Source organism: Helicoverpa zea, chromosome 6, assembly GCF_022581195.2.
Source record: "Helicoverpa zea isolate HzStark_Cry1AcR chromosome 6, ilHelZeax1.1, whole genome shotgun sequence".
Lineage (NCBI taxonomy): Eukaryota > Metazoa > Arthropoda > Insecta > Lepidoptera > Noctuidae > Helicoverpa > Helicoverpa zea.
The window spans coordinates 3,339,347-3,364,442 of NC_061457.1; the positions used below are offsets into that span (position 1 = coordinate 3,339,347).

At 36.4% G+C, this 25,096-nt stretch overlaps 2 protein-coding genes across 2 annotated transcripts in view; one reads left to right on the forward strand and one right to left on the reverse strand.

The window, feature by feature from the left end:
• Positions 1 to 25,096, reverse strand: part of LOC124630994 — a 133,487-nt gene that overhangs the window by 14,139 nt on the left and 94,252 nt on the right. The gene's annotated exons all lie outside the window — the stretch shown is intronic.
• Positions 12,884 to 18,279, forward strand: LOC124630996 (15-hydroxyprostaglandin dehydrogenase [NAD(+)]-like). The gene is made up of 5 exons (XM_047165064.1): positions 12,884 to 13,109; positions 14,463 to 14,702; positions 16,390 to 16,563; positions 16,886 to 17,034; positions 17,742 to 18,279. Exons 1-5 carry the CDS (start codon positions 12,990 to 12,992, stop codon positions 17,881 to 17,883), a joined length of 825 nt encoding a protein of 274 aa, XP_047021020.1. The 5' UTR covers positions 12,884 to 12,989; the 3' UTR covers positions 17,884 to 18,279.

Here is a 25,096-nt window from a genome sequence, read left to right on the forward strand (position 1 = left end):
ACCAATTAAAAGGGCAAAACACTAATATGTGACTTAAACTGTATTAAAGTTAAATTCATATTGAACACTTTGATTGTATTAGACCATTGAGATTGCTATCACTTCGGAATATTGGACCAGGCATTTTAAACCTAAAATGTGATGGTATCGACAGTTGCGAGAAAAAAGTGCTTTTTTAGAAGTGTTGCAATTTCACGTGCATTCATGTGATTGATTGCAAGTGTCTCTTGAAATACTAAACCGATTTGTGGGTGTAGAGTGTAACAAGATTATTAAAGAAAGTTAGATTATGAGCAATAAACCGGCCAAGTGCGAGTCGGACTCGCGCACCGAGGGTTCCGTACAAATCCTGTATAGCTAAAAAGTGAGTCTCGCGCCAACCATTCAATTGAGAACAATCATAGTTATGGTAATTTCGTGAGAGTCAAAATAATTAATATTTTTTATTTTATAATATAACTAAATTGAGGGTACTGGTAAACAGTGAAGGTTTGGAGCTGATTTGATTATGGAGACTACAGAGAGTCGAGGGAACTCCTGAACGGTATGTTGCAACTACCATGTGTTTGGGCTTATTTTATTCGTAGGTATTGGCGAAGACTTTCCAAATAGATAGGTTTGACTGCCATTGTGGGATCGATAGCAAAGATCAGATATAGTTATGGGAACTCCTTTACAATTTATAACGTAACCTTGTGTTGGAGCTTATTTTATTTTAGGTGATGAGAATTCACTACAAATGGGATCTTTTATTTTTGAGGGATTAATCACCTAATGAGCCCCAGTTTCAGGTTTTGTTCGAAACTGCCTGACGACTTGCAACTGTCGAATTGTAACAACGACTGCTAGAGAGTAGGATTCGGGGCTGCTGGCTTTACGTTTCTAGAGCCTTGACAAAAGTGTAATTCTGTCCCTTTCTTTGTTTTATAAAGTCGGCTTTATTTTATTTTGTAGCATTTTACAAACAAATCCAACTTCAAACATATAAAAAAGCAAGAAAGAAATTAAAAAGATGTTAGGTGCATCGGTCTAGAAGTCGGTGTCTAGAGGATGCATCTATATTTATTTAATCACCGAGATCTAGACCGATGCATATAAACAGTTTTCTTGTTGTTTTTAGAAGTTTTTTTTTTTTTTTTTTTTTTTTTATAATGTCGGGACACCTTTTCACACACGGTCGGTTAGCCCCATGGTTAGTTATTAATTAACTTGTGTTATGGGTCCTAACACAACTGATAAACTACATATAGCTACATATATATGTTACCGTAAGATTACAAACATCGTTAGATTACAATCTATCTCGAGAGATTGTAAACTGTCGAATTATTGTGAACCGTAACATCTGATTGCAATTTAACGCATTATTTTTCGCTATATTATAATCTATCGATGAGAAATTGTCAAATTGTCAACTGTCCGAAAGCTCTCTCTGATTGGTCAGTCTTTTTGTAAGATCGACCAATCACGACCAGCCGTTCTGTTCCCATGGAGTTCCCGTAGAGTTAGGAATGAAATAGAGGTGTCAGTTAAATAAAATAAATGCTCTTCAAAAATTCTTCAAGTATTATATTATTTGACCCAGCATGGAAGTAAGCATGCAACATGCAGCAAGCATAACTTCTGTCACGGCTCCGGCGCTGCGGGGCTCCGGCGGTCCCATGCGAGCTTATCGTCGCAGATGGTTTTCACGCTCACCACCGCAGCTTCGGCTTGCTGGCCGGCTGAGCCGGCCAGCCTCAGCCGCGGCGGCGAGCGCTGAAACTACCTGCGCCTCAGCTCGCAGGCCGCCTCGCCCCTCCGCGCCTACGCGGTTTTGAATTGCACTCTAGGGGTAGGGCAGACAAGACTACGTGGAGTCGGTTTTGCAGCGATTCGTTTTCGTCACTAACTTCAATTTTTAATACAATTTTTAATTGTGTGTAATTTGAGTCTTAAAAATTAAGTACAATTTTTGATTTTATAAAAAATTAAACCGTCACTTATTTTTGCACGTCAAAGAGCTGTGACACCGGGAGTTGCAAAGAACATTGTCTTTTTTGACGTTCTACCAATCAGCGCGCAAGATGCATTCCGTTCTACGCCAGTTGACAATTTGACCGCTCTACATCGCTCTCGATCTTACAAAAAGACTGACCAATTAGGGAGAGCTTTCGGACAGTTGACAATTTGACAATTTCTCATCGATAGATTATAATATAGCGAAAAATAATGCGTTAAATTGCAATCAGGTGTTACGGTTTACAATAATTCGACAGTTTACAATCTCTCGAGATAGATTGTAATCTAACGATGTTTGTAATCTTACGGTGACATATACATATTTATGAATACATATTGTAACACCCAGACCACGGCTAACAAGCATGCTCATCACACAAATGTCGACCGAGCCGGGAATCGAACCCGGGACCTCAGCTTCGGCAGTCCGGCATGGTGACCATTGCGCCATCGAGGTCGTCAATTTTTAACTTTTGTGAAAAGTTCTCGTCAATACGAATAATATAAGCCCAAACACGACGTAACTAAAACATACCGTTGAGGAGTTCTCTCGACTTTCTCACGTCTCCATCATCAGGTAAGCTCTAAACCTTCACTGTTTGATAGTATCACCAGACATACATCTGAGAATCAAGTTTAAATCCTATGCATGCCTACAATTTCTGATAGTTGCCCTCGATTTCTCAGGATTTCCATCATCAGATCCTGACCTGATGACAATGGAAATAAACGGCGAGTATACTCTTTCCCTACAAAGAAATGATTTCTCAAATCCGTCAAACTTGGTCGTTTAAATTCCCCATTGAAATGAGGAAAATATTTGATGTTTACACCTGATTTTCTCTAGATTCCCATGGTTCACATTGATGCGACTAATGCCATAGTAAATCAGAGCCTTTATCATTATACTGTGCTATATTTCGTTCGTATCCGCCGTAGGTATGGTTTTCATACTAAGGTGCCCAATGACCTTTGAATGATTAAAAATTTTTCACAGTTTAGAGGCATTTAAGAAGGAGAGAGATATTTAAGAAGTGTTTGATATGAATTTCACTTTTCATTCAAAACTTTAATATCTCTACGCGTTCATGTGAAAAAGGGTAGGTAGTAAGTTTATAATTATTAAAAAAATATTTTATGTCATGTAAGCAAAAATAATATTTTAATATTTTATGTAACTTCAAATTTATCATTTTCGCAATTTTTCCTTTATCTGTACTATATAACGATGCTTCGTGCCGAATTTTAAGATTCTGAGTTCACGGGAAGTACCTTGTAGGTTTTGATTCCCTAGCGTGTGACGGAAATTCGTCTAAGGTGTCGGTAAAACTGCTGTATCTTTTGATCGCGTTAACTTAGAAGTTTGATTTTTTCATTGCTTAAAGGGACAATAGACCTAGGTATTTGGTATAAATTTCAATTTGGTACCTTTATTCGTTCGTGAGAAATAAGGTAGTAAGTTTCATTTTATTAAAATATTTTTATTATATTATATAACAAAAAAAATGAGATTTTCGCAATTTTTCCTATATTTGCATTATATAACAATGCTTCATGCCAAATTTCAAGATTCTGAGTTTACGGGAAGTACCCTGTAGGTTTTGATTCCTTTGCGAGTGTCGAGAATTTGTTGAAAATATCGACATAATCGGTTGTATCTTTTGATTGGCTTGGCTTAGAAGCTTGATATTTTCACAGCTTAAAGGGACAACAGACCTGAGCATTTCATGTGAATTTCATCTTGATACGTCCACGCGTTCTTGAGATAAAGGGTCTTGACAGACAGACAGACAGACAGACAGACAGACAGACGGACAACAAAGTGATCCTATAAGGGTTCCGTTTTTTCCTTTTGAGGTACGGAACCCTAAAAATTACAAATATTTTCTTGTTGAATAAAAAATACTTTGGTTCCTTAATCTTAATTTGAGGTTGAATTTAGGTAACTACCTCCAGTAAGAGAAGGTACAGCTCACATGAAATAATTTTGCCACTATGAAATTAGCAACAAATGAATGTGCGACAATTAAAATGTAGGTAACAAAACACTACGGCTGACTTCAGAGAGGCAAAATTATTTTAAGATGGATCTGCAGCCATCCAAATCGTAGGTACAATATCGTAATACAGAGTTGATAGGAATACCACTAAGACATTTTACATTACTAAAAATACAATACTATTCTCAACATCAGCACTTATCTTACCAGACCAACGAAATAAAGAAATAGAAAAGAATTTAGTTAGATAGGAAACATTAAGTCCAAACCGCTTAAGAGTACCCTGCACACTGCAAACTTATGATAGTACACACGATACAAATGTCACGTATTTAGTCAGTATCGAACTTTGGTTGGAATTTGGATTTTTTTTTTATTTGTAAACTAGCTGATCCCGCAAACTTCGTATCGTTCAAACCTTCCCTGGACCTCTACAAACATTTTAAGACCAAAATCAGCTCAATCGGCCCAGCCGTTCTCGAGTTTTAATTAGACTAACGAACAACAATTCATGTTTATTTTTTAATAGCTGACCCGGCTAACTTCGTACTGCCTAATTATTGGTATTACACAATACTTTTTTTTCTTATTTGCTCATCGTTTAGACCTACCCTGGACCACGACAAACAATTTAAAACCAAAATCAGCTCAATCGGCCCAGCCGTTCTCGAGTTTTAATCAGACTAACGAACAACAATTCATTTTTATTTATTCAGATATAGATAAGCAGTTTAAAGACTTATATCATGTGAATATATGTATATTGTCTAATGTAAATATATCTATGTACTTAAGATTCTCTGTAAAATAATGCCTACCATTATAGTTCGGCCATTCAGAGAATGCGTTCCTGACACGTCGCGATTGAACTGACGACGTAACTTTGCAATGGCGTTGCAGTTACGATAAAAATATTTTTGCTGGTTGTTTACCGTTTTAACAATTGAGGAGCATTAAAACAACATTATTATATCAATAATCAATGAATGTTATTACGTCGTCAGTTCAATCGCGACGTGTCAGGAACGCATTCTCTGAATGGCCGAACTATAGGTCAGCTGTCAGCCAACTGTTTAGTCAGTGTGCGGATACTTTTAGTTAAATGAGATTAGAATTCCCAAGTGCACTCTTCAGTATTCAGTGTAGTGGGTAAATGAAGCTAGATTGTACAGATGTTTCTGCATTTTTTACATCTATTTGGTTTATATGTTAATGCTGTATTTCCTGTAATTTCATGTCTGGTACTTTGGTTTTGAATTGGAGTTTTCTACTACAATTATTATGTATGAAAATAAATAGAAATTGCTCAATTGAGCAATTTGTTCTACCTTGGTGAGTAATTGTAGGAAAATTATTTTTGGACTAAAAACAAGATATTTTTCTACTTTGAAATAGGACTGCGCAAGTATAAGAAGTAACATCAAAACCACCTTCATTCTGTCAAATTCGCTCCCAAACTCAAGCAGCATCAAATTCCTGGAACATTACTTCGACTAAATGTACTTATTAATCAATTTCCATTCCATTAAGTGTATTCCACTCCAACTAATTAGTTCAACGGAAGGATCCTCAGTTAGTTTTGGAACTTCAAAACCGAAATACAGTTCTGGTTTGACAAGTACTTGCATTAGAGTCGCACCAACAATTCACTAAAACTTTACCTATCTAGAAGTTTCTAGAAGTTCGACCATACATCGCTTAAATCACTGTTTATTTGTGCACTTGCTTGAAATTCGATACGGGAAAGTTTTGTGCTCGATACGTAGTGGTGTCTGTACCTAGGTATACCTATGAATTTAGTTTGCGAAAAGTATAACTCTACCAATTTATTCACATAGTGTCGATTAGATATGTGGACGCACTAGATTTTGAGGTATAATTTCGTTGGATATGTTGTGATGGTTTTCTTTTATTCACAGGTACTGTCAAGGGCCACTTAGATCCTGACCGGGGCTGTTAACGTAGGCAAACTTTGTCAAGGTAGCTAATTAAATTTTCATTATTCGGCAGACTTCAGCGTTTTGAATTTCAGAAGAAAACTAAAAGGGCCCCGAATACTGTAAATAAAACACAGCCAATTTATTTCAGTAGACTTTGTATGAATAATAAATTGGACAAACCCTAAAATACAATTTGAGTCCCTTCAAAAATACGCGCACTTTACAAGCCCTTTAATTGTGGTACCGTGAAGGTAATAAAATATTTAGCATGTTTAAATTTTCGGCTGTAGTGTAGTGTTAAAGGGCCCTTGGTGCAGTGTTTTACATAGCGCCATCTGTTGAGCGTTAAGTACTCCACGTGAATTATTTAGCAAGCGCTGTAACCTCTGTATTACTAGTAAGCACTGTACCGCTTAATTTACATTTTGCATACTATTTTTAACGAGCTTTGCGGTCTTTATGGAGAATAATATTATGATGCAAAGTTTTTATTGTTTAAATGTGAATGCTTTGAATGGCCACAGCTATATCACAAGCTGTAGGTATTGCTGTGTGGTTTCACTTTAATTTTGTGAATTTGCTGGCAAACAAAATAAATGAAATGGTGCATTACACCGAAGCTGAGCACCGAGCTGTAGCACGTTTTTTCAAGAAGTTAATCTAGACACACGGCAGTGTGTCCGCCAAGTTCGAGCAAAAAAAAGCGACACACCGGCCGTGGGTTATATTACACGAACCATTTCGGGCCAAATTCTACCCCCCTATAACTCAAAATCTATTTTATTTACGCATATCAAATTTCTAGTATCTGTTGAGACCCCCTCACTTATCTAAAATACAAAATTTAATTAATATATCTTTTGTAGGTCTTGAGATATTGACGTCAGAAAATCGCTATTTTTACTATACACTCACTGACTGACTGACTGACTGACTCACTCATCAAAAACCTAGACCACTTCCAATGGTCGTATTGACTTGAAATTTGGCATGGAGGTAGGTCTTTATGTCAAGGTAAAGGGAAAAATCTGAAAATGGCCAAGTGTGAGTCAGTTTCAAAATAATGAAGGTGTAAAATACCCGGTGTAAATTTATACCCCTAAGGAGCTAAAACGAACTAAATTTATCTATATTTATGTAATATATCTTCGAATGGTCGTACCGATCTTAAATTCGTTACAAAGGTTTGTATTTAGTCAAATTAAAGTAAAAATCTGAAAACGGCCAAGTGTGAGTCACTTTCGAAAATAACGAATGTGTAACTTTGATCCACGAACATAATATATGATAACATGTCATGTCAGTCAGTTGGTAAATCTAGTCCATTTAGTTAATCTAGTTCATTTCTTTATAAGAAGCATAGTACATATTCAAAAATCTGAAAGGTAGTATAAATGAGATATTTCCTTAACTAACTTAATCACAAGAAAAAAATAAAATAAACAACCTTACAAAAATAAATGAAATCCCACCCAAAACAAAAATGTGAAAGGTTGCCAAGTTCGATAATATGGGAATGCTTCGCCTATAAAAGAAATGAGATCTGAATAAGTACCAAGTTCCATACAAATACCTCAGTTAAAAATAGTTACTTTTTAATGATGTTACTTGGCAAGTTTTAATATAAAATTAAATACTTGATTCATTGCGTTTAGTAGGTTTATAACAAGGTGTGTGAAAACTTGCCAAGAACCATCATTGAAAAGTAACTATTTTTAACAGAGGTATTTGTATGGAACTTGGTACTTATTCAGATCTCACTTCTTTTATAGGCGAAGCATTCCCATATTATCGAACTTGGCAACCTTTCACATTTTTGTTTTGGGTGGGATATACGAGAACAAACGCGGTGTATTTCAATGGAAATGCAAAAGGTAGACGAAAAAGCCACTGCTTTCCAAACGATTCACTCCTAGAACCTGAGTAGCCCTGTGTTCACGTTCCCTGTTTATCTAAAATAAATAAATAATGTTCAAGAACCCTAGATTTTCCTGATATTTTAACGTGCACAGGGGAACTGAAGTGCGAAGTGTAAATTACATGCAGTGGCGCCAACCGCTCGGGGTTGCAGGGTAAATAATATTGTTCCACAACTTACTGAGAAAATGCAGCTGGGAAAACTTTTGAGAATTTTCCTCGATAGCCTATGGGTATTTGGGTGATATTTTTTGCATTATTTTTTAAGTAAGTTTAAGTGATAAGTTTAATAGTGAGCCGAGGTACCGGGATAAAATATGGCCTTTATTATTCGGGGAGTGTGTGGCTTTCCGACAGTGTAATATTTTTCAAATCGGTTCAGTAGTTTCGAAGCCTTTAGGATACAAAAAAAGAAATAATAACTGTCATCATCATCATCATCATCATCATCATCAGCCTATAGCAGTCCACTGCTGGACATAGGCCTCTCCAAGTGCACGCCACTGAGATCGATTTTCGGCTGCTCGCATCCAGCTCCTGCCAGCCGTCTTGCGCAAGTCATCACTCCACCGTGCCTGAGGACATAATAACTGTATCCTCCTCGTTATATTAGTATAGACTCACATAAAGATTTTAGTGCAATATGAATTTCATTTTAAAATCAAACCTCATTCAATTTCGCTGCAGCAACCACAAACCAGATACATTCTAAACATTTCACTATTCAACTATAAACAGGACGAGATATTCCAAAATTGCAGCTAAACTATTCTTCTCTAAAGCTTTCCTCACAAAATCTGTTCGGTATATTTGTTTTCTGTGCACACGTAAAAGTCGGAAGCCTCGGGCATTCACGGAGTGTTGCGTTTTTGTATTTGCGTATCACTTCGGCAAGGACAAAGAAGGTATCTGGCTGTGCATAGGGTTGAAAAGACTGAGGAAGTCTTTTCTTCTGAGTTGCACTGTTTTGATTCTGGACAGCTGTAGTTGCTTCTAGATGGGTTGCGTTGAATTAGCTGACGTACACTGCAGATTTAGTAAGCCTGATACCGGCTGCATATCTGATCGTTGTAATGTGCGCATTATCAGTGGACGAAAAGTTTGCCGTGTGCCGTGTGTGGTTCTCTGAGCATGTATGACTAGTGAGTGTAGGAGATACTCGTATATAAAGAACTAATTAACATAAATGAACATACTAGGTAAATACCTGTTCTATATCCCTACCCTAAGTATTATTATACCTTAATTCACATATTACCTAAATAGTGTCCAAAGCAATAATAACCGACAGTATGAATTAAATTGAAGGATTAATTATCGGTATAAAATTTCATCATGTTTAAGATACATTTCAATCCAGTGCAAACAATACATTGATGTGATTACTCTAAAACCAGTAGGTAGATAGAGATAAAATTCTATTTCCCTCATTGTCAGCCCTATGCTTTTAGCTATGAGATTTGTTTGTGGGGACACCCACAGACCTCGCAAGCTTTGTTTGACTTGTGCCTCGTTGAAACGCTTTTTTCAACGAATGAACTTTGTTTTATTTAAACTTTTTCTTCAGCACTTTGTTCAAAAGTATAATGGACATTTCTAAAGGCTTAAGTGGCGTGTGGTGGACGAAAGTTTGAAGAATACAGCCTTCTTGGAGTTATGAGTTTGGACTGCAGGAATTGATTGCAATTCAGTGTTGAACATCCGAGAGTTTTTTTTTTTTCTACTGGTAATCAAGGGACTGACTGCTCGTGATGCTGCTTCTACTAGTGATGAAGACCAGACTCTTAGATTATGCACCAGTATAGCAGCTACTGCTTGTTCGCAAGAAAAACACATAGCTACTACATACTGAACATAATGTTACTCTAACATCAGTTCAGCAACATTGTACCCAAGGTTTAAAGCATCTTCCTTTCTGCAAAAGATTTAAGTATCTGAATCTACTCTTAAGGGATTTACTCTAAAGATTTACGATTTCTGATCCATGCAGAGGTCCTAAAAATGTGCGATTTATGAGTGAGTGCTAGAGGCAGTATAAGTCGGATTTATTATATCACTAGTTTTGGACCGGACGAGACTGTTTATCGCTGTGTGTGTGCGCAATGATTTTTTCACTAACATAAAAATATTTATAGCTTCGCGTCGCTTTTATTACTTTGAGGTAGCATTAGGAGTCGTAAAGTTTGACAAAATGATTCAGTTGTAGGTGGTGGTGGTAGTGGTAATGAATATAATAACTTCATGTTTAAATTAGTCGTAACAGAAATATGAGTGATTTTGTACCGGGACCAATATTATATTCATTTTTTACATAGTTTGTGAATATCTGTTAAAAAATTTCTACACGACTGAAAATTATATTGACTTGCCTTACATGATAATATTAATAGACCTGATGACTAAAATTGATCATCATTACTTCCTAACTCTACAATTCCACCTTTACAAACACAGCACAAAAAAATCCTTTGAACTGGACTAGAAATACCTACTGTCTGCCAGTACTGGCTCGTGTAAACTCACACTAGCACCTCGCCTGTGACGACTTGTCGCATTCCCTCAAGTGTGCCCTTTTGTTTACATTTTATTATTTCGCGAGTTTCCACGTCACATGTTAATAAAGAGCTCGCATTCCAGCCAGAAATAATTAAAATAAAAAAAAAAGGGACTGCAAGGTTGAAATGTCTGGAAATGGAAACGCTGCTGTATATAACTTTGTGTGCGCAGGAATTTAAATAGGTACAGCTGAAGAATTTGTTTCGTAATTCAGAAATGTTCCTGTATGCAATTCTTGTGGTGGATTCAGAAACACATACACATTCGTGAAGATTAGAGAATATAGAAAACAAACCAAACAGCAAAGGTGCTTATTTTTGTGAAATGCTTTTATTCCATTTACCTATAAATATCGAATTGTTTTCAAACTGGTCAATTAAAAAGTTATATGAAACACAAAAATTGGACATCAGAATTGGAGCATGCGATGGATGGAGTTTGCAATATAACGATTTATTTATAAAACTATATTTCTGGCTTATCTAACTGCCAGTTTTCAATATCATTGTCACTTTTACGTATAAAGATAAGTAGGTTCCTACTAGTCAAGATATTTTCCTGATTTACAATTGTATGATAAAATCGACACACCTTCGCTATTGCGTCACTATATACTCGAAATAGGACGATCGAAACTTAAGGGTGCGTCAACATCTGGCGAATGCGCCGCGAATGCGCAGCACGCGAGCCGATCGCGAGCTGTTCGCGAGCTGCGCGCGTGCATTTTTGTTCGTGCGCCGCTTCTGCGCCGCCCGCGCGCAGCTCGCGCGCAGCTCGCGCGCGACCTAAGCGCCGCACGCGAGCGGCGCGCAGGCGGCGCGCGACGTCTGCCATCTTCGATAGTACTGAGCCAATATACGGAACTGTAAGGGCGAGAACTGATTGCGCGCAGATCGCGCGCCGCTCGCGCGCCGCTCGCGCGCTCTATACGAGCCTTGCGTGAGTTGCGCTAAAGAGGCGCACCGAACTATTGCAGTGACTGCACGCGCGCAGCTCGCGGACAGCTCGCGATCGGCTCGCGTGCTGCGCATTCGCTTGCTGCAAAGCTTGCGAGGTCTGTGGGTGTCCCCACAAACAAATCTCATAGCTAAAAGCATAGGGCTGACAATGAGGGAAATAGAATTTTATCTCTATCTACCTACTGGTTTTAGAGTAATCACATCAATGTATTGTTTGCACTGGATTGAAATGTATCTTAAACATGATGAAATTTTATACCGATAATTAATCCTTCAATTTAATTCATACTGTCGGTTATTATTGCTTTGGACACTATTTAGGTAATATGTGAATTAAGGTATAATAATACTTAGGGTAGGGATATAGAACAGGTATTTACCTAGTATGTTCATTTATGTTAATTAGTTCTTTATATACGAGTATTTCCTACACTCACTAGTCATACATGCTCAGAGAACCACACACGGCACACGGCAAACTTTTCGTCCACTGATAATGCGCACATTCGCCAGATGTGGACGCACCCTAAGATTTGAAAATGGAAAAATGATTGACAAATTCCATTTTCAAATATTACCTATACGATCGTCACGTTATGGCCACACTAAAATAAAAGACGATCAATGTTCTTAAAACACCAAAGATCTGAACCCACGTGGATACTTGTAACCCCTGTATATATTTCTTCTTACATGAAAAGGCTCGACAGGCATCGTTAAAGCTGGCCTGCTATTAGACGTTATTGTTGCGTATTCAATGGCTGCAGCACTTGACAGCGCTTTAGCCGCATCGCCGCGTCAACCCCTCGACGAGAAATGAGCCGCAGGGACGTCAGAAGTGCCAACCTGAGATTGATATAGCCCTTATAGATTACTGACGGTGTCTTCAAAGGAACAGTCCGAGTGTACATTTTAGCTCCAAAAAAGGTTGAACAACTTTAAGTCATTGCGTTATCCAGTGATAATCTATATCGTTATCTGTTATGTAGAAAAATTGTAATCGAGAGTGATTAATATTTGGTGTCTTATTCGCTCTGTAAATCGAGTTACGATCGTGGTGCTCGTAATTTTTTTGAGAAAATAATGTCAAGATTATTGTAAGTAGAAACACTTCATTTTGGCAATAAACAAATATCTTTTTTTTCTATACGTTATTGTTGTACTAACTAAGCAATCAACACACTACATCGTTCCAGTTTTTTGGCACATAAAAATATGGGGATTAAATAAACGAATGGTGAAAAAAAAAAATTTTGTATTTTTGCCCTTACGCTACTCTAGTTCTTAACCCTCGTTATGTAGTAACTATTTGAATCAATTCTTTTTTCAATTGTATTGCTGCGTACCAGGAATGTCAAATTTGGTCAGGATTTGTTCCCTTAATATGAAAAGTCTTTAAAGCCTTTTTAAAGAAAACGGCTTACATAGAAACCGTAATGATTAAACAAAGCAATAAAGATATAAAATCCGATTCGAATTCGCGCCTCTTATCACTTTGATAAAGTGTATCGGCGTGAAGAAATTAGTTCGATAACAGTCATTGTTTTGATCACTCGTGTCACAGATTGTTATTTTAGAGTTCGAATTATGAAATAAATTAATTTTTGAAAAACAAAATGGCGGCTAGTTTAGTGAAACGTATGTTGTGTGTGGAGGATAAGGTGTTCTTGGTAACTGGTGGTGCCGCTGGCGTGGGCGCAGGTATAGTTCGAGGGCTACTCAATGAAAATGCTAGAGTAAGTACTGTGTTTATGTCTTAGGTCTCAGAAGCATGCTGGTGTATATTTTTATGATACGTAAACAAAATATATTCAAGATATCTCCAGTATTATTCCATGCTTCCTCAGTTAAAATATTACTCATCTTGTTTATTCACAATGATGTTCGAAAACAGCGAAAGCTTATCTATTATGAGCATTCATATCAGTAATTGATTTCACACTCAGATTTAACATTGACCTAGCAGTCAGTCCTTCGTACTTGTTGGGCCTTGAATTCTATCACTTTCGGTGAATATTGAAGATAACACAATACATACAAACTAGATACTTATTCAGTAAGTAAATATTTTGTGGAGAAGTATGGCCAAAATTAAGGGCTATATATTAGACTACGACATATGGACATTAGTTATAGGTACTGTGAATATTTAAGTATATTTCAACTTTTTATGGGCCAATGCTAGATAGATCTCATATACCTATACTGAATTGTGATTATGCGGCCTTCATATTTAAATTAGTCTCGGTTTCACGCCATAGTAAGCAATAACAAATTGCACATAGTAAGTTATAATAACTAATAAACTAATTTAAACACGGAAATAGAACTACACACACAGGACGCAACTTCAAAACGTTATCCGAAATATAAACTTATTTCTAGCTCAGACAAACGCTTTACTTGTAACAGTCCGTAGTTTAGAAACACAAACAGTTAACTGTAAACCTATTTTAATTAACAAAATGTTGCATTTTGTTTGGACAAGCTGTTACTAAACGGTCCATTTTACGGAACTACGTGGTTTGAAAGTTGCTGATGTTAAAAACTAAATTTCAATATTCCGTGCAAAGTGTAACATCAGACCATCAGTCTACTTTGTAGTTTCAAAGTCTGAGTTTTAAACAGGGTTTGCAATGTACTGTTTTTACTTGAAAAGAGTACGGAAGATCGTGTTTTGTTAGTGATTTTGAGATGGAGTTTTTGTTGTTCTTTAAACCATAGCTTAAACAAAGCCACGATATTTTAGAAGGGGTAAAGGGGTAAAGGGGTTTCTAGTCTTAAAAGATTTTTTAGTAACTTTTGAAATAAGTTTTATGAATGTGAGATCTCCGGAGTATATAATTACAATGTATGACGAAATTGATCCAATGATCCGTTTAGATATGAAATACCGCCATTGGGTTCACCAGCGTAGTTTGGGGCCTACTCTGGTTATCCAAGTCTGAAGTAATTTTTTTTTGTAGTTATTGAGATTAGCACATGCCTTATTATTAATTATGGTTATATTTTTTTATTTCTGATTCTCTGGATTCGTCTCCACAACATACTTAGCTACCCTATTTACTTTTTCCTTTCTACGTTTCCAGCATGTAGCATTCCTCGACGTAGCAGACAGAGAAGGTTCAGCTCTAGAAGCGGAGCTCATAACCAAGTTCGGAGCCCTAAGAGCGAAGTTCATAAAATGCGACATTTCTGACGAAGCCCAGCTGACTGCAGCATACAAACAAGTGCTGGATAAGTACCGGAGACTGGATGCGGTTATTAACAATGCTGCCGTGTTGAGTATTGATGACAGAAACGTTAAGAGGATGGTGGATATTAATTTTGTGAGTATTTTTTTTTGTTTTTGACATTGTTTTAGATGAGGCTGACGTATGTAATCGATGTTTGACATCATAATATTTGTAAGGGTATGATAATGTTAGGCAGATATAAGTGTACTGTATAAATCGCATTAATCGCTGTTTAACGATCTTAGAACCTTTATTTAGAGGGGTCTGGTCACTTAGGCAAAACTTTAAGAGTGATAAATTTTTAAAATTCGGTTTTTAACTAAATAATACACAATTATACTAGAACCTAGGATATAAATCCTGCAATCAGTCACTTAGAATTTCGGTTCTAGAAAATCGCTAGAACAAGTTTAGTATCAATCAAAAGAGTTATTATTAGTTTCCGTTAAGTAACATTAAACCAAAAACATTGCTTTGATTTTCAACAACACAAACCAAGTATTCACAACTTAAAACTTATTAATATTTAGAAGTTAATACTTGTAACTGAACAGAATAATAAACTATGCTGCGGTTTTACCGTCGTCGAACAAACGCAGGAGATGGTCGATATTAATTTTGTGAGTTATGAGCTTTCGCGTGGCTTCCCCTGAGTTATTTGCTTTTGATTCGATTAGACGCTGAATGCGTTTCGTGTTTCGAATGATCGTTATTCGTATTTGGGTGGGATAAAACGATATTCTATTGTTGGGATTTTTTGATCTAATATTAACGTATTTGAATTCACGTAAACATTGGTCTGGACCACAGAAGTGTCGTTAGAAACATAAAATAGGTGGAATGTGTGATAAAATAGTGAAAAATAGTGAACCTTTGCGAAATTATCTAGTTCAAAAGGGAAAATTTTGATTGTTTACGTGGTAGAACTTATTAGCAAGTTCACTTGTAAAAGAGGTAGAGACTTATCAGGTATATTGTTCTAATTTAAAAATACTATGAAAAAAACAGAATTAGTGACCGTCAGTTACGTAAAATATCTTTCTAACCTAACAAAAGCTTAAAAAACGATTTTCTTTTTTTTAATTCATCAATAATGAAATTACAAAGGAAGAACAAGATTGTAAAGACGAACATTTAATCGAATTACATTTCGAACCATGGCGCTGAGTCGGAAATTGGTAGTCAGTTCGACGTAACAACAAAACAATACAAAAGTAGGCTTGCTCAGAAGATGTTCTTAACTAATTTAATTTAAGTATTCTGAAAATGAATGGAGAGCCCTTTATAGATAGATCAATATTCATTATCAATTTTCAAAGTAATTTTAGACGTACAAATAGATACAGACTTGGTTATTGATGATTATACTAATTTCTGATCATTTTCTGTGATCGTGCTTGAAAGGCTAATGCTGCAGGGTCATAGTCTCCTGTATTTCCAAAGACTATATTTGATATATGTAAAAACTGAATAAATCCTCATTCTAATCCCACTTAGAAAAATCCTTTAAAGAAGAACAAACTAACTCTGTACCAATCCATTCAAAGAATTTCGAGAATAGAAGAAAAAGTCCTAAAATGCTTATTTCCAAGTCCTATTTCGTCTTCGTTTTATCTAAATGCACCCAAACAAAGCATCGAATTCATAACATAGCCATGACTGAATAAGTACACAATTTCACAGTCATTACCCAACATCAATATCATAATAACTTTTACGATTATCCCATTCCCCATTCACGTCTTTTACAGCTGCCATAACTCCCGACTCCATTTTTCAGACTGCAACGGTCACCAGTACAATGAAAGCCTTGGATATAATGGGGGCGAATAAAGGGGGAAATGGGGGAACTATCATTAATATGTCATCGTTATTGGCGCTTAACCTTGGGAGCCATCTGCCTGTGTACGCCGCGACGAAAACGGCTGTTCTACAGTTCAGTATTGCTATGGGGGTAAGGTTCATTTTTGTTTTTAATGCGTGGAAAGTAGAAGTAGGTTAATTAAAAAACTTATCTGTTTTGCGTGGGAGAGTAGTTAGGCCATTAAAAAGAGAGATAACGGTTGGTTTATTTTAAGAATTCAGGAAAGTAGTTATATAAAGGAATTAATTTAAAAATCCGTAATTTTTTCTTTGGGAATTGAAATTAAAGATGTTATTAAAATCGTTGTGATTCATGAAAAATAAGATAGCTTATTACAAATACTCGGAGATAGACAGAGAGACAAACGAAATAAAATAAAACAGAGTATTTCAAAAAACTTTTCCATTTTCAGGCAGAAAAATTATATTCAGAGAGCAAAGTCCGCGTCATCACAGTGTGCCTCGGGCCGACTGACACGGCCATCTTACACAGAAGCAACTTGCAGAACTTCGACAAAGATTCCGCTGAGCCAATTGCTTCCCGCGTGTCCGTGAGGCAGAGGTGAGGATCGTTAGGTAGCTGTTATAGAGACAGCGGAACGCGGAAGGCGTGTAGCAGAGCGTTTTGGGTGTCATGAATTATAAAGTCCTACATTAACTATTAGGAGTTTTAATTCATGTTGATCTGGCTATTGGTAGTTATAAAAAGTCAGAAGCTAGTTGCATGTTATGTTTGTGATAGCATTGTAATACTTAGGCATGATAAATGAAAAATTAAGTCCACATCATCCATGTAGTGGAGACTGTTTTTAAGGCCCAAATGCGTAATAAAATATCCAGGATAGTTGATTACAAACTCCACTGAAACTACAACACCGATCTCTCTCTGTATTGTGCATAATGTTCTTGAATATGTTTAGTCGCCACTTAGCTCAGAATTCGGACTAAAATTATGCAGTGTGCACACATCTCGTGCCTGCTCTGCTGTTCTGTATAAGCACCCTTATTTATTCGCTCTAGATAAACTTTCGCGTTGATGAAGATAGTTTGGCAGCAACGAGTTTTCTGATAAAATTGAGTAGTGTAAGTTTCTCTTTAGATGTACGTGCATGAATCTTTGCATAAATATAGGTAAGTATATTAGTAACATTTGCACTATTACTTAAAGGTAAATTTTATTTGTCATGCATTTGAGTGTGGGCCAGCTAAAACTTTATTCATTGGATTTTCACACAAGAAAAAATCTAAATTGATTTTGTTTAATTTCAGGGTGGGGTCGGCAGTGTCAGGCATTCTAGAAGTAATAGATCTAGGGAAAAGCGGTTCCACGTGGATTGTGAAAGATGACCAGAAAGCGTATGAAATTACAGACAAATTAAGCCAGGCTTTTGAAGTTCTATCAGATATCTAACTTATTGGGTTCACGTTTAATTTAGGTAGAGGAATAATTGCATCGTGATTTTTTGTATGATGATTTATAAGACTTGTTTGATTTATGTACGGATATTTATTATTTTATTTTTCATTAATGTTATTGGCCACCCGTGCTATATTGGCGTACAGGTGGAAAGCTATTTCCAGTTATAGTTCTTAGAGGTATCTTCCTGTAAACGAAAGTAGTACCTACACAATTTTATGTATAACCTACCAACTGGGGCTCTGACAGAGAATATAATATTTCTCGATGAAAAACAACGCATTTTTGACATTCGATAAAAAATATATTCTCTGAATTTTCGATATTTGGTTGCGTGAACATTGAGCGATCGGAATCATCAATAAACCACTGGGTTACCGCGCACTACAATACCATTTTTTATTTCGACCTGCCATTTTGTATGTTGTTGTTTTTATAACAAAATTTTATTCTTGCAATGATATTGATATTATTATTTTTATATACAGTAAGGGTTAGGGCTTTGTAATTCCATTTCTTGAAGTGTATTAACTGTAATGATTTTGGAAATAATTACTATTATAAAGCATTAATTCAATTCATATGAGCATACCATAACAATGCACGTTAATTTCCAAACTATAGCTATTATTACTACAATGAATTATTTATAACATAACACTGATTGTGTTATTCAAGCCTAATTGTAATTTGAAGTTCATTTGTTATTTGAAGTTTGGTTTGGGCTTGTTTTGTTTCAATGGCAACCATAATACTACTTAACCGAACAAAAGCAAATGATTTCAACAATAATTCAAAGTACATTTTTTTTTATGTACACTATGTCACTGAGCACCCCCACCTTTTTGAATTTGAGATTTAACTTTTTTTATACGCAATATAGGTACCTACCTAACTACATCACTTCCCAATACAATTCTTCTGCTTACATTACCTTTCCTCATCTCAGCATCGTTATTCGTTTGTTTATACTTTGCGCAAGCAATTTTCCCCTGATCTACCTTTACAAACCACCCAAGTTCCCCCCTTACGGATCCCATATTTGGAACGAACAAGAAACGCAATCATGGGACTAATTTACTATGTGTTCGTAGCAGACCGCAGTTGAAACGGCATGTTCCAGCTTACTCCAAACCTATTGTTTTCAGTTAGCAAAGTTTTCATACATTTCTTGCTTGGGTCCAAAATTTTTTAGAAGAAAATAAATAAATTAAAATATGCCTTCAGATTCCTTCCACATGGCTCCAAAAAAAATTGTGTATCGTTAGAAAAATATCAAAATTTCGAACTTCACTAAAAATTTTTTGGAGCTCGCGGAAATACTGTTATTATTTTTAAAGAATTGGTTTTTCGCTTTGAACCCGTCGGAAAGGTATTTATGGAGCACATGGGAACAAGCCGTTGAAAGTCTAAACTTGGCAGGCAAAATGCAACTGTGTCTGTCAGAGCATTCTCTTCAGGGATTCGGCTAATTTATGCCTTGGATTTGTCGCTAATCCACGCCCGAGTGTTCTCCGAGTCCTAGTTTTTTGTTTGAATCATGGATCCGGGTTGGGGATGAATTTTTTGATAGTTTGCCTAAGTCTTGTTGTCGTCTTCAATGGTGGAGAACACCTTCGAAGTTCGTGTTTAGAATTATTTTTGTCGCAAATTTTTTAAATCTATGGTAAATTTAATTGGTTGTGATTTCACATAGTGGGTAGTGGGTACCATCTTTATGAATTCTTGCTACACAATCTTCATTCGCTTCTGTAAGAGTAGAAGAAAGTAGCAACTGTTTGAAATATTTCTCCTCTTTTAGTTATTCTACTTAAATAATTTATCTTCACGTTACATGCTCTCTCGTCTGTTTATAAAACTTATCACGTAAATGAAAATTGTCTAGAAAAGTTTATCTCGCTCAAAGTTATAACAACGTACTGAGATTGGATTGCTTGCAGTATGCAGCTGTACGGCAAAATCTCACATTACTTCTTAGGTATTCGAAAAATGTTGGCAATAAATATTCTGTATAACATTACGTAGATTTAGCGTAACCACACACTACAAACTTTTAGTCGGCCGACAATTTGTTCAGGCTGATAAATCAGTATGGAAAAGGTAGGTATTACTACACACAGCAACAACAAACGATCAGGCATTTGATCGGTATCAGACCGATGGTGGTTCACGATGCGATTAAACAATCAGGAATTTGTTCGAGATTGATTGAAAACTTTGATTGTATTCACGATTCCCTTAAAAAATATTTTCTCAAGCCATCAGGCCAACTGGTAGCCGACTTTTTAGTCTACAGTGTGCAGTGTACATTAGCTTACATAAGCTAAGTCACATGACATACTGTAAAGGAGAAAATGTTTAGAATTTTCGTAAGCATAGCTCAGGTCACACGCCAGCTTGACGTTGAAATATTATCAGGAGTATATTTGCATAAAGATTGAACTGAAACTTGACTCTGAGGTAAGAGAAATCTGGTCTCATTTTATACGATATTTATTTATTTTATCGATACTAAGCTATTTACAGCATAGTATGTAGTCTTTACGGATACTCAGAAGCCAGAAAATCGTATAGGTAATCAGTTACACTAAAGTGTATCAGGTAGCCCAGTTTGTGGCTTGGGTTCAGGAGTCAGATAGACAGCTATTCCATGTAGAATACTGGCACTTAGCTGCATTCAGTTAGATTGGTAGCCAACCTAAGCATAGTTAAGGAACAAATAGGCGGATAAAATAATGAGATACGTACGCACAGCTATAATAAAATTAAAACAAAATCCCATCGTCATATAAAAGCATATCAACCAAATCAAAACAATGACAAACAAAACTGATTCGGCAACTACATGACTACACAATTAAACAGTCTGCAACACCTTAATCCCCGCAACCAATGACATCAATTTATAACCGAACCACGAATATCCGCACGTCCATTAGAGCAAGCTCATCGGATACCCGTAATTATTAATTCAGTGGCGATAAGTCGAGGCCACGGAATAAGGATAAGCGGAGATGCCATAACGCAGTTCAGCGCCTTCTTCTAGTTCAAATTCGTACGGCGGGAATGACCAAAATAATCAGTTACGAATGAACTAAGGAGGATTTTGGGTTTGAGACATTTTTTTTTAAATGGGAAAACATCAAATGTTTCCGCTGTGGGTTAGGAGCGTGAGGGAGTGGCAGACTCTTACTGACTAAAACCCATCGGGTTCCTACTGAAGTCCTTTATGTGCCAGGTTCACGGTAACTCTTTCGACTCTTTAACGATTTTTGGTATTCCAAAAAATGATTTTTCGTTATGGCTCCTCCGCTAATTATTTCGTTCTCTGTGTTAGGGGCGCATCAAATCGGCACGGACGTTGGCTGAATGTTTGCCAAATCTGGTTTAAGTATTCACTGGCATGTTTCAGCAGGTCTGAATTAGAGCGCTGATTTTAACGAGTGATTTGGATTTTTGTCCGTCTTGTAGTGGAATGTCTCTCTATGTATACACATGTTGAATAGGTGCTGCTCTTTTCGTCTTTGTGTGATGTATTTAAAGAACTGAAATATAATATTTTTGATAAATTATATACAAAACAGCGTATATAATTTTGTAAATACAGATTTGCTAAGATAAGATTCACCATATCAATATAATATTGTGATATTTACTTAGTAAAATAAACTCAATTCCCTAAACCAATGTTGGTGCTGGCACGAGCGTTGGTGCCAAAAATATTGTCGAATCAATTTCCTCTCTTTTTCAATGAGTACTCATTTCAACACCTACCCTACTAAAACTGCAGGTCACGTACTCAACAAAGCTTGATACCCCAAAAATGAATTAAACATTCAATTGGTGTGTCAAACTTGAAAAACAGTTTCCATCTTAAAAATGAATGTGTAAATTAAGGGAACATTGATATTCAGTCCCAAAGCCCTCGGCCCATTTGTGTGGGCGACAGACCCGAAAATTTTGTAAAATTATATCTAGGGAACAGCTTGGGGAGAGAAACTTATGACGGGATAGGTCCATATTTTCACATTGGCGAGCGTGATTTTGAGTTGACTATATATTTTTAAACTGATACTAATTTGAAAAAAAAAAATTTAAATATGAAGGACAGTTCTTTCCCAATTCACGACAAAGCTGCAGTTTTAAAATAAACTTTTTATCAAAGCTTATTTTTACTTAAAAAAAACTCAATAGGAGAATATTTCTTAGAAAAATGTTTCCCCTTGCTTACTTCAATAAGAACCGGGTACTTAAGAGCCCACACAAAGTTTTTCCGAGGGAACCCAGTCGCCAATCACATGAAACTTTTGACTGATTTCAAAAGGAGAAGGAAAAAAGCAAGTAATGAGAGCGTCCGCAACCTCGTTTTTTTTTTGTTTATTCATCAAAATTATTTTGTAAAGAGTTAAATTATTTGAAACAGCAACACTGTTTTGTGGTTGAATTAAGCATAATATTGCTTACGCTTTGCTTTTGTTTTTGGAATACATTGTTTTTTGTTTTGCGGTTTTGTTTTCTTTTTGCATGAACAATGGACAGCTGACGAGTAATGTCAAACGAGTTAGTAATAAAAACTCAAAATTTAAATATCGAAACGAAAAAAAAAACTGGCAGCAGTTTACCAAAAATAAAAGCACATAATTCACCAACAAACTACCACTATCGAATACTAATAAAAAAACTATGGTTTTAAATCAAAAAAATCTACCATGATCGGCATCTAAGTAATATTTATCGCGTCGCAGCACTTTCCGGTCACCGCGTGGACACAACCACTGACCTACTTCGGCAACTCCGCGCAGCCAAGTAAAATGTATTGTTCGGACGTTCTTTTGCTGCTATATGGTGCATGTTAATTAAGAATTATAGGTAGTTTTATTTTAGAAGGCACGTTCAATTGAGGATCTTGGCTGTGATTTACATCTTCAACTATCGTTACGACATAGGTAGTAGGAACATTTGTTAAGTTTATTGATATAAAATACTTAGTTATGTTTCTTCATTGATTTATCTCCGTTGTGCATTTTAATTTACCCTGCCTCTACGTATGCTGTAAGAGAACTCAATTCTGGGTTAAGGTCGTCGTTGTACATAAACTGTATGTATTCTTTGTGTATTTTATATAACGACTAATAATTAGACGTCAAAATGTCTGACAAACAGCCTTAAGCTAATAATTACCGACTAATATTTATTTTATGAAACACGTGTATCTTTGAGTCAGAAATACATTATTTTTACCGCTGCCCTTTGGCGGAACGCTGTCATAACTAAGAAAGGAAAATGTCAAGCTGCCATAGTGAGATAGCATGTTAACATTGTTAGAAATAGGTACACGTAAATAGCTAGTGGTTGCATTTATAGACTTCCACGTGTAAACCCACTGCAAGGCACAAGCCTTGTGGGCGGTGAGTTATAGGAGGCGTGTGACGCCTACCGTGACGGTACGGTGACTCCTACGGTACAACAGGCCCATATCTGCGAACTATTTTGTTCCAGGGGTTTTGTTCAAAGAGCAGGCAGCAAACTTAGTCAGCCTCTTAGGGTCAAAATTTAACAGGACTGCGGCAGTGAGCTCTGGTACTCAAAAGGGCTCCAGAAGGAACAAAAATTATTTGAAAAGTCTTTTATTGGTTATTATTTCTAGGTCAAGTGTCTTATTTCTAATTTTTACTCCTTTTTTGGGCGTTGTACACGGTGGCTAACACGCCTACGGTCTAGCAAGGACAGGCTTGTGTATGCAACGAGTTTTGTTCTACGTGCGGCTCAAAGTAGTCAGAAGACTCAGTAGGCTCCTCTATGGTTGAAGCCTGCCGGGGTTTTGGGATCGTTGGAAGGAACTCCTCAAAAGGCTCCAAAAGAAACAAAGATGGGTTTTACTATAATCTTAAACCCATAAGTCTATTAATGGATATTACTAATGGCCATACAAGTTTCATACTAAACCTTTCAGAAGTTTAATTTCAAAGTTGAAATTTTAATATCCTCGCTTACGCTTTTTTTCGTACATTTGTTCGGAACTCTGCCTACGTAGCAGTTCTAGGTATTGCGTAATAAAACGAATAAACAAAAACCTTCACCCAGTTTTGCATTCACGAGTGTTTGTAGAGATAAATTAATTATAAGCTGCTATTGGAAATTAAATTCATGTGATAGCATTAAATAACAATGAGCTATATTAAAAGCCGATTCGATTACTGATGTTTGTTGTTTTCAAAATGAGCTGAAAACAGTTTTGATATTTATTTTTAGGAGCAATTGTTGCCTTGCCTTTTAAGTATATTACAAAATTATATTAAAAAAAAAACTGATTTTTTTCACTGCGTAAGAAAAACAAGTGTGGTAATAAAATGACCCTTATTTTATAGGTAAAATTAAAACGGCACAAAAAAGAGGAAACGGATTTCTAGTCTAACAGAAACATCCCCTTTTTAATTCGAAATACGGCATAGAATTACAGCACCAACTCAAGTTAGCACATGACTAATGACTCCAATTTGTTACTAGCAACAATTTATTTGCATGCAGAATGCTTGCAACCCAGCGTCCGGGCTCCATTCAACTTTATGCGGGCTGCAGATGGACAAATCGAGCACCAGAGGCATGATAGCTTCATAAACTTTCAGCCCCATAACAGCCAGATAAATCACAAAAGTGGGTCCTACAAATCTGGAAATAAAACGCCGGCCCAAGGTAATATACGAAGAATTTAGAATCCAAAAGGCGAAGCTTGATAGACGCTTTATGTACCTATCTTCAAGAGATTTTATCGAGTCTACAAAATCTATCATCTGCAATCAGCCTTAATAACAGAGCGCTAGTAAATAAAGATAAAAAAGAAACATCGATGAGTAAAGTCCTTTTAATTATGCAAATTAAAGGGTGGAGCGAAGTTCGAACGAAGCAACACAGTTTGAAACAAGATGTAATAGCCAGTAATAAAGGCGTACCTGCAGTGTAATTATAAAGGTTCGTAGCAAGAGTTTATATAGGTATATCGCGATTTAACGACAATTATGGTTAGGGTAACCTCACATGGGGTGGCACGAGGAATATACATAAATGCTGCTCTTAATTTTGTTGCTTTACGGGTTGCAGATTAAAATGGTAGGTTGCTGTATCCTTTGTACCTTTGTGTTTGGCTGAAAATAGGTCCATAACTAAGTACAGTAATGGCTTAAAGAGTGCCGAACATAGGTAATGTGTG

Coding starts and splice junctions, on each gene's coding strand:
- LOC124630996 (XM_047165064.1), top strand. CDS start 12,990: ATGGCGGCTAGTTTAGTGAAACGTATGTTGTGTGTGGAGGATAAGGTG. Junction 13,110..14,462: donor TACTCAATGAAAATGCTAGA/GTAAGTACTGTG, acceptor CTACGTTTCCAG/CATGTAGCATTCCTCGACGT. Junction 17,035..17,741: donor CGCGTGTCCGTGAGGCAGAG/GTGAGGATCGTT, acceptor GTTTAATTTCAG/GGTGGGGTCGGCAGTGTCAG.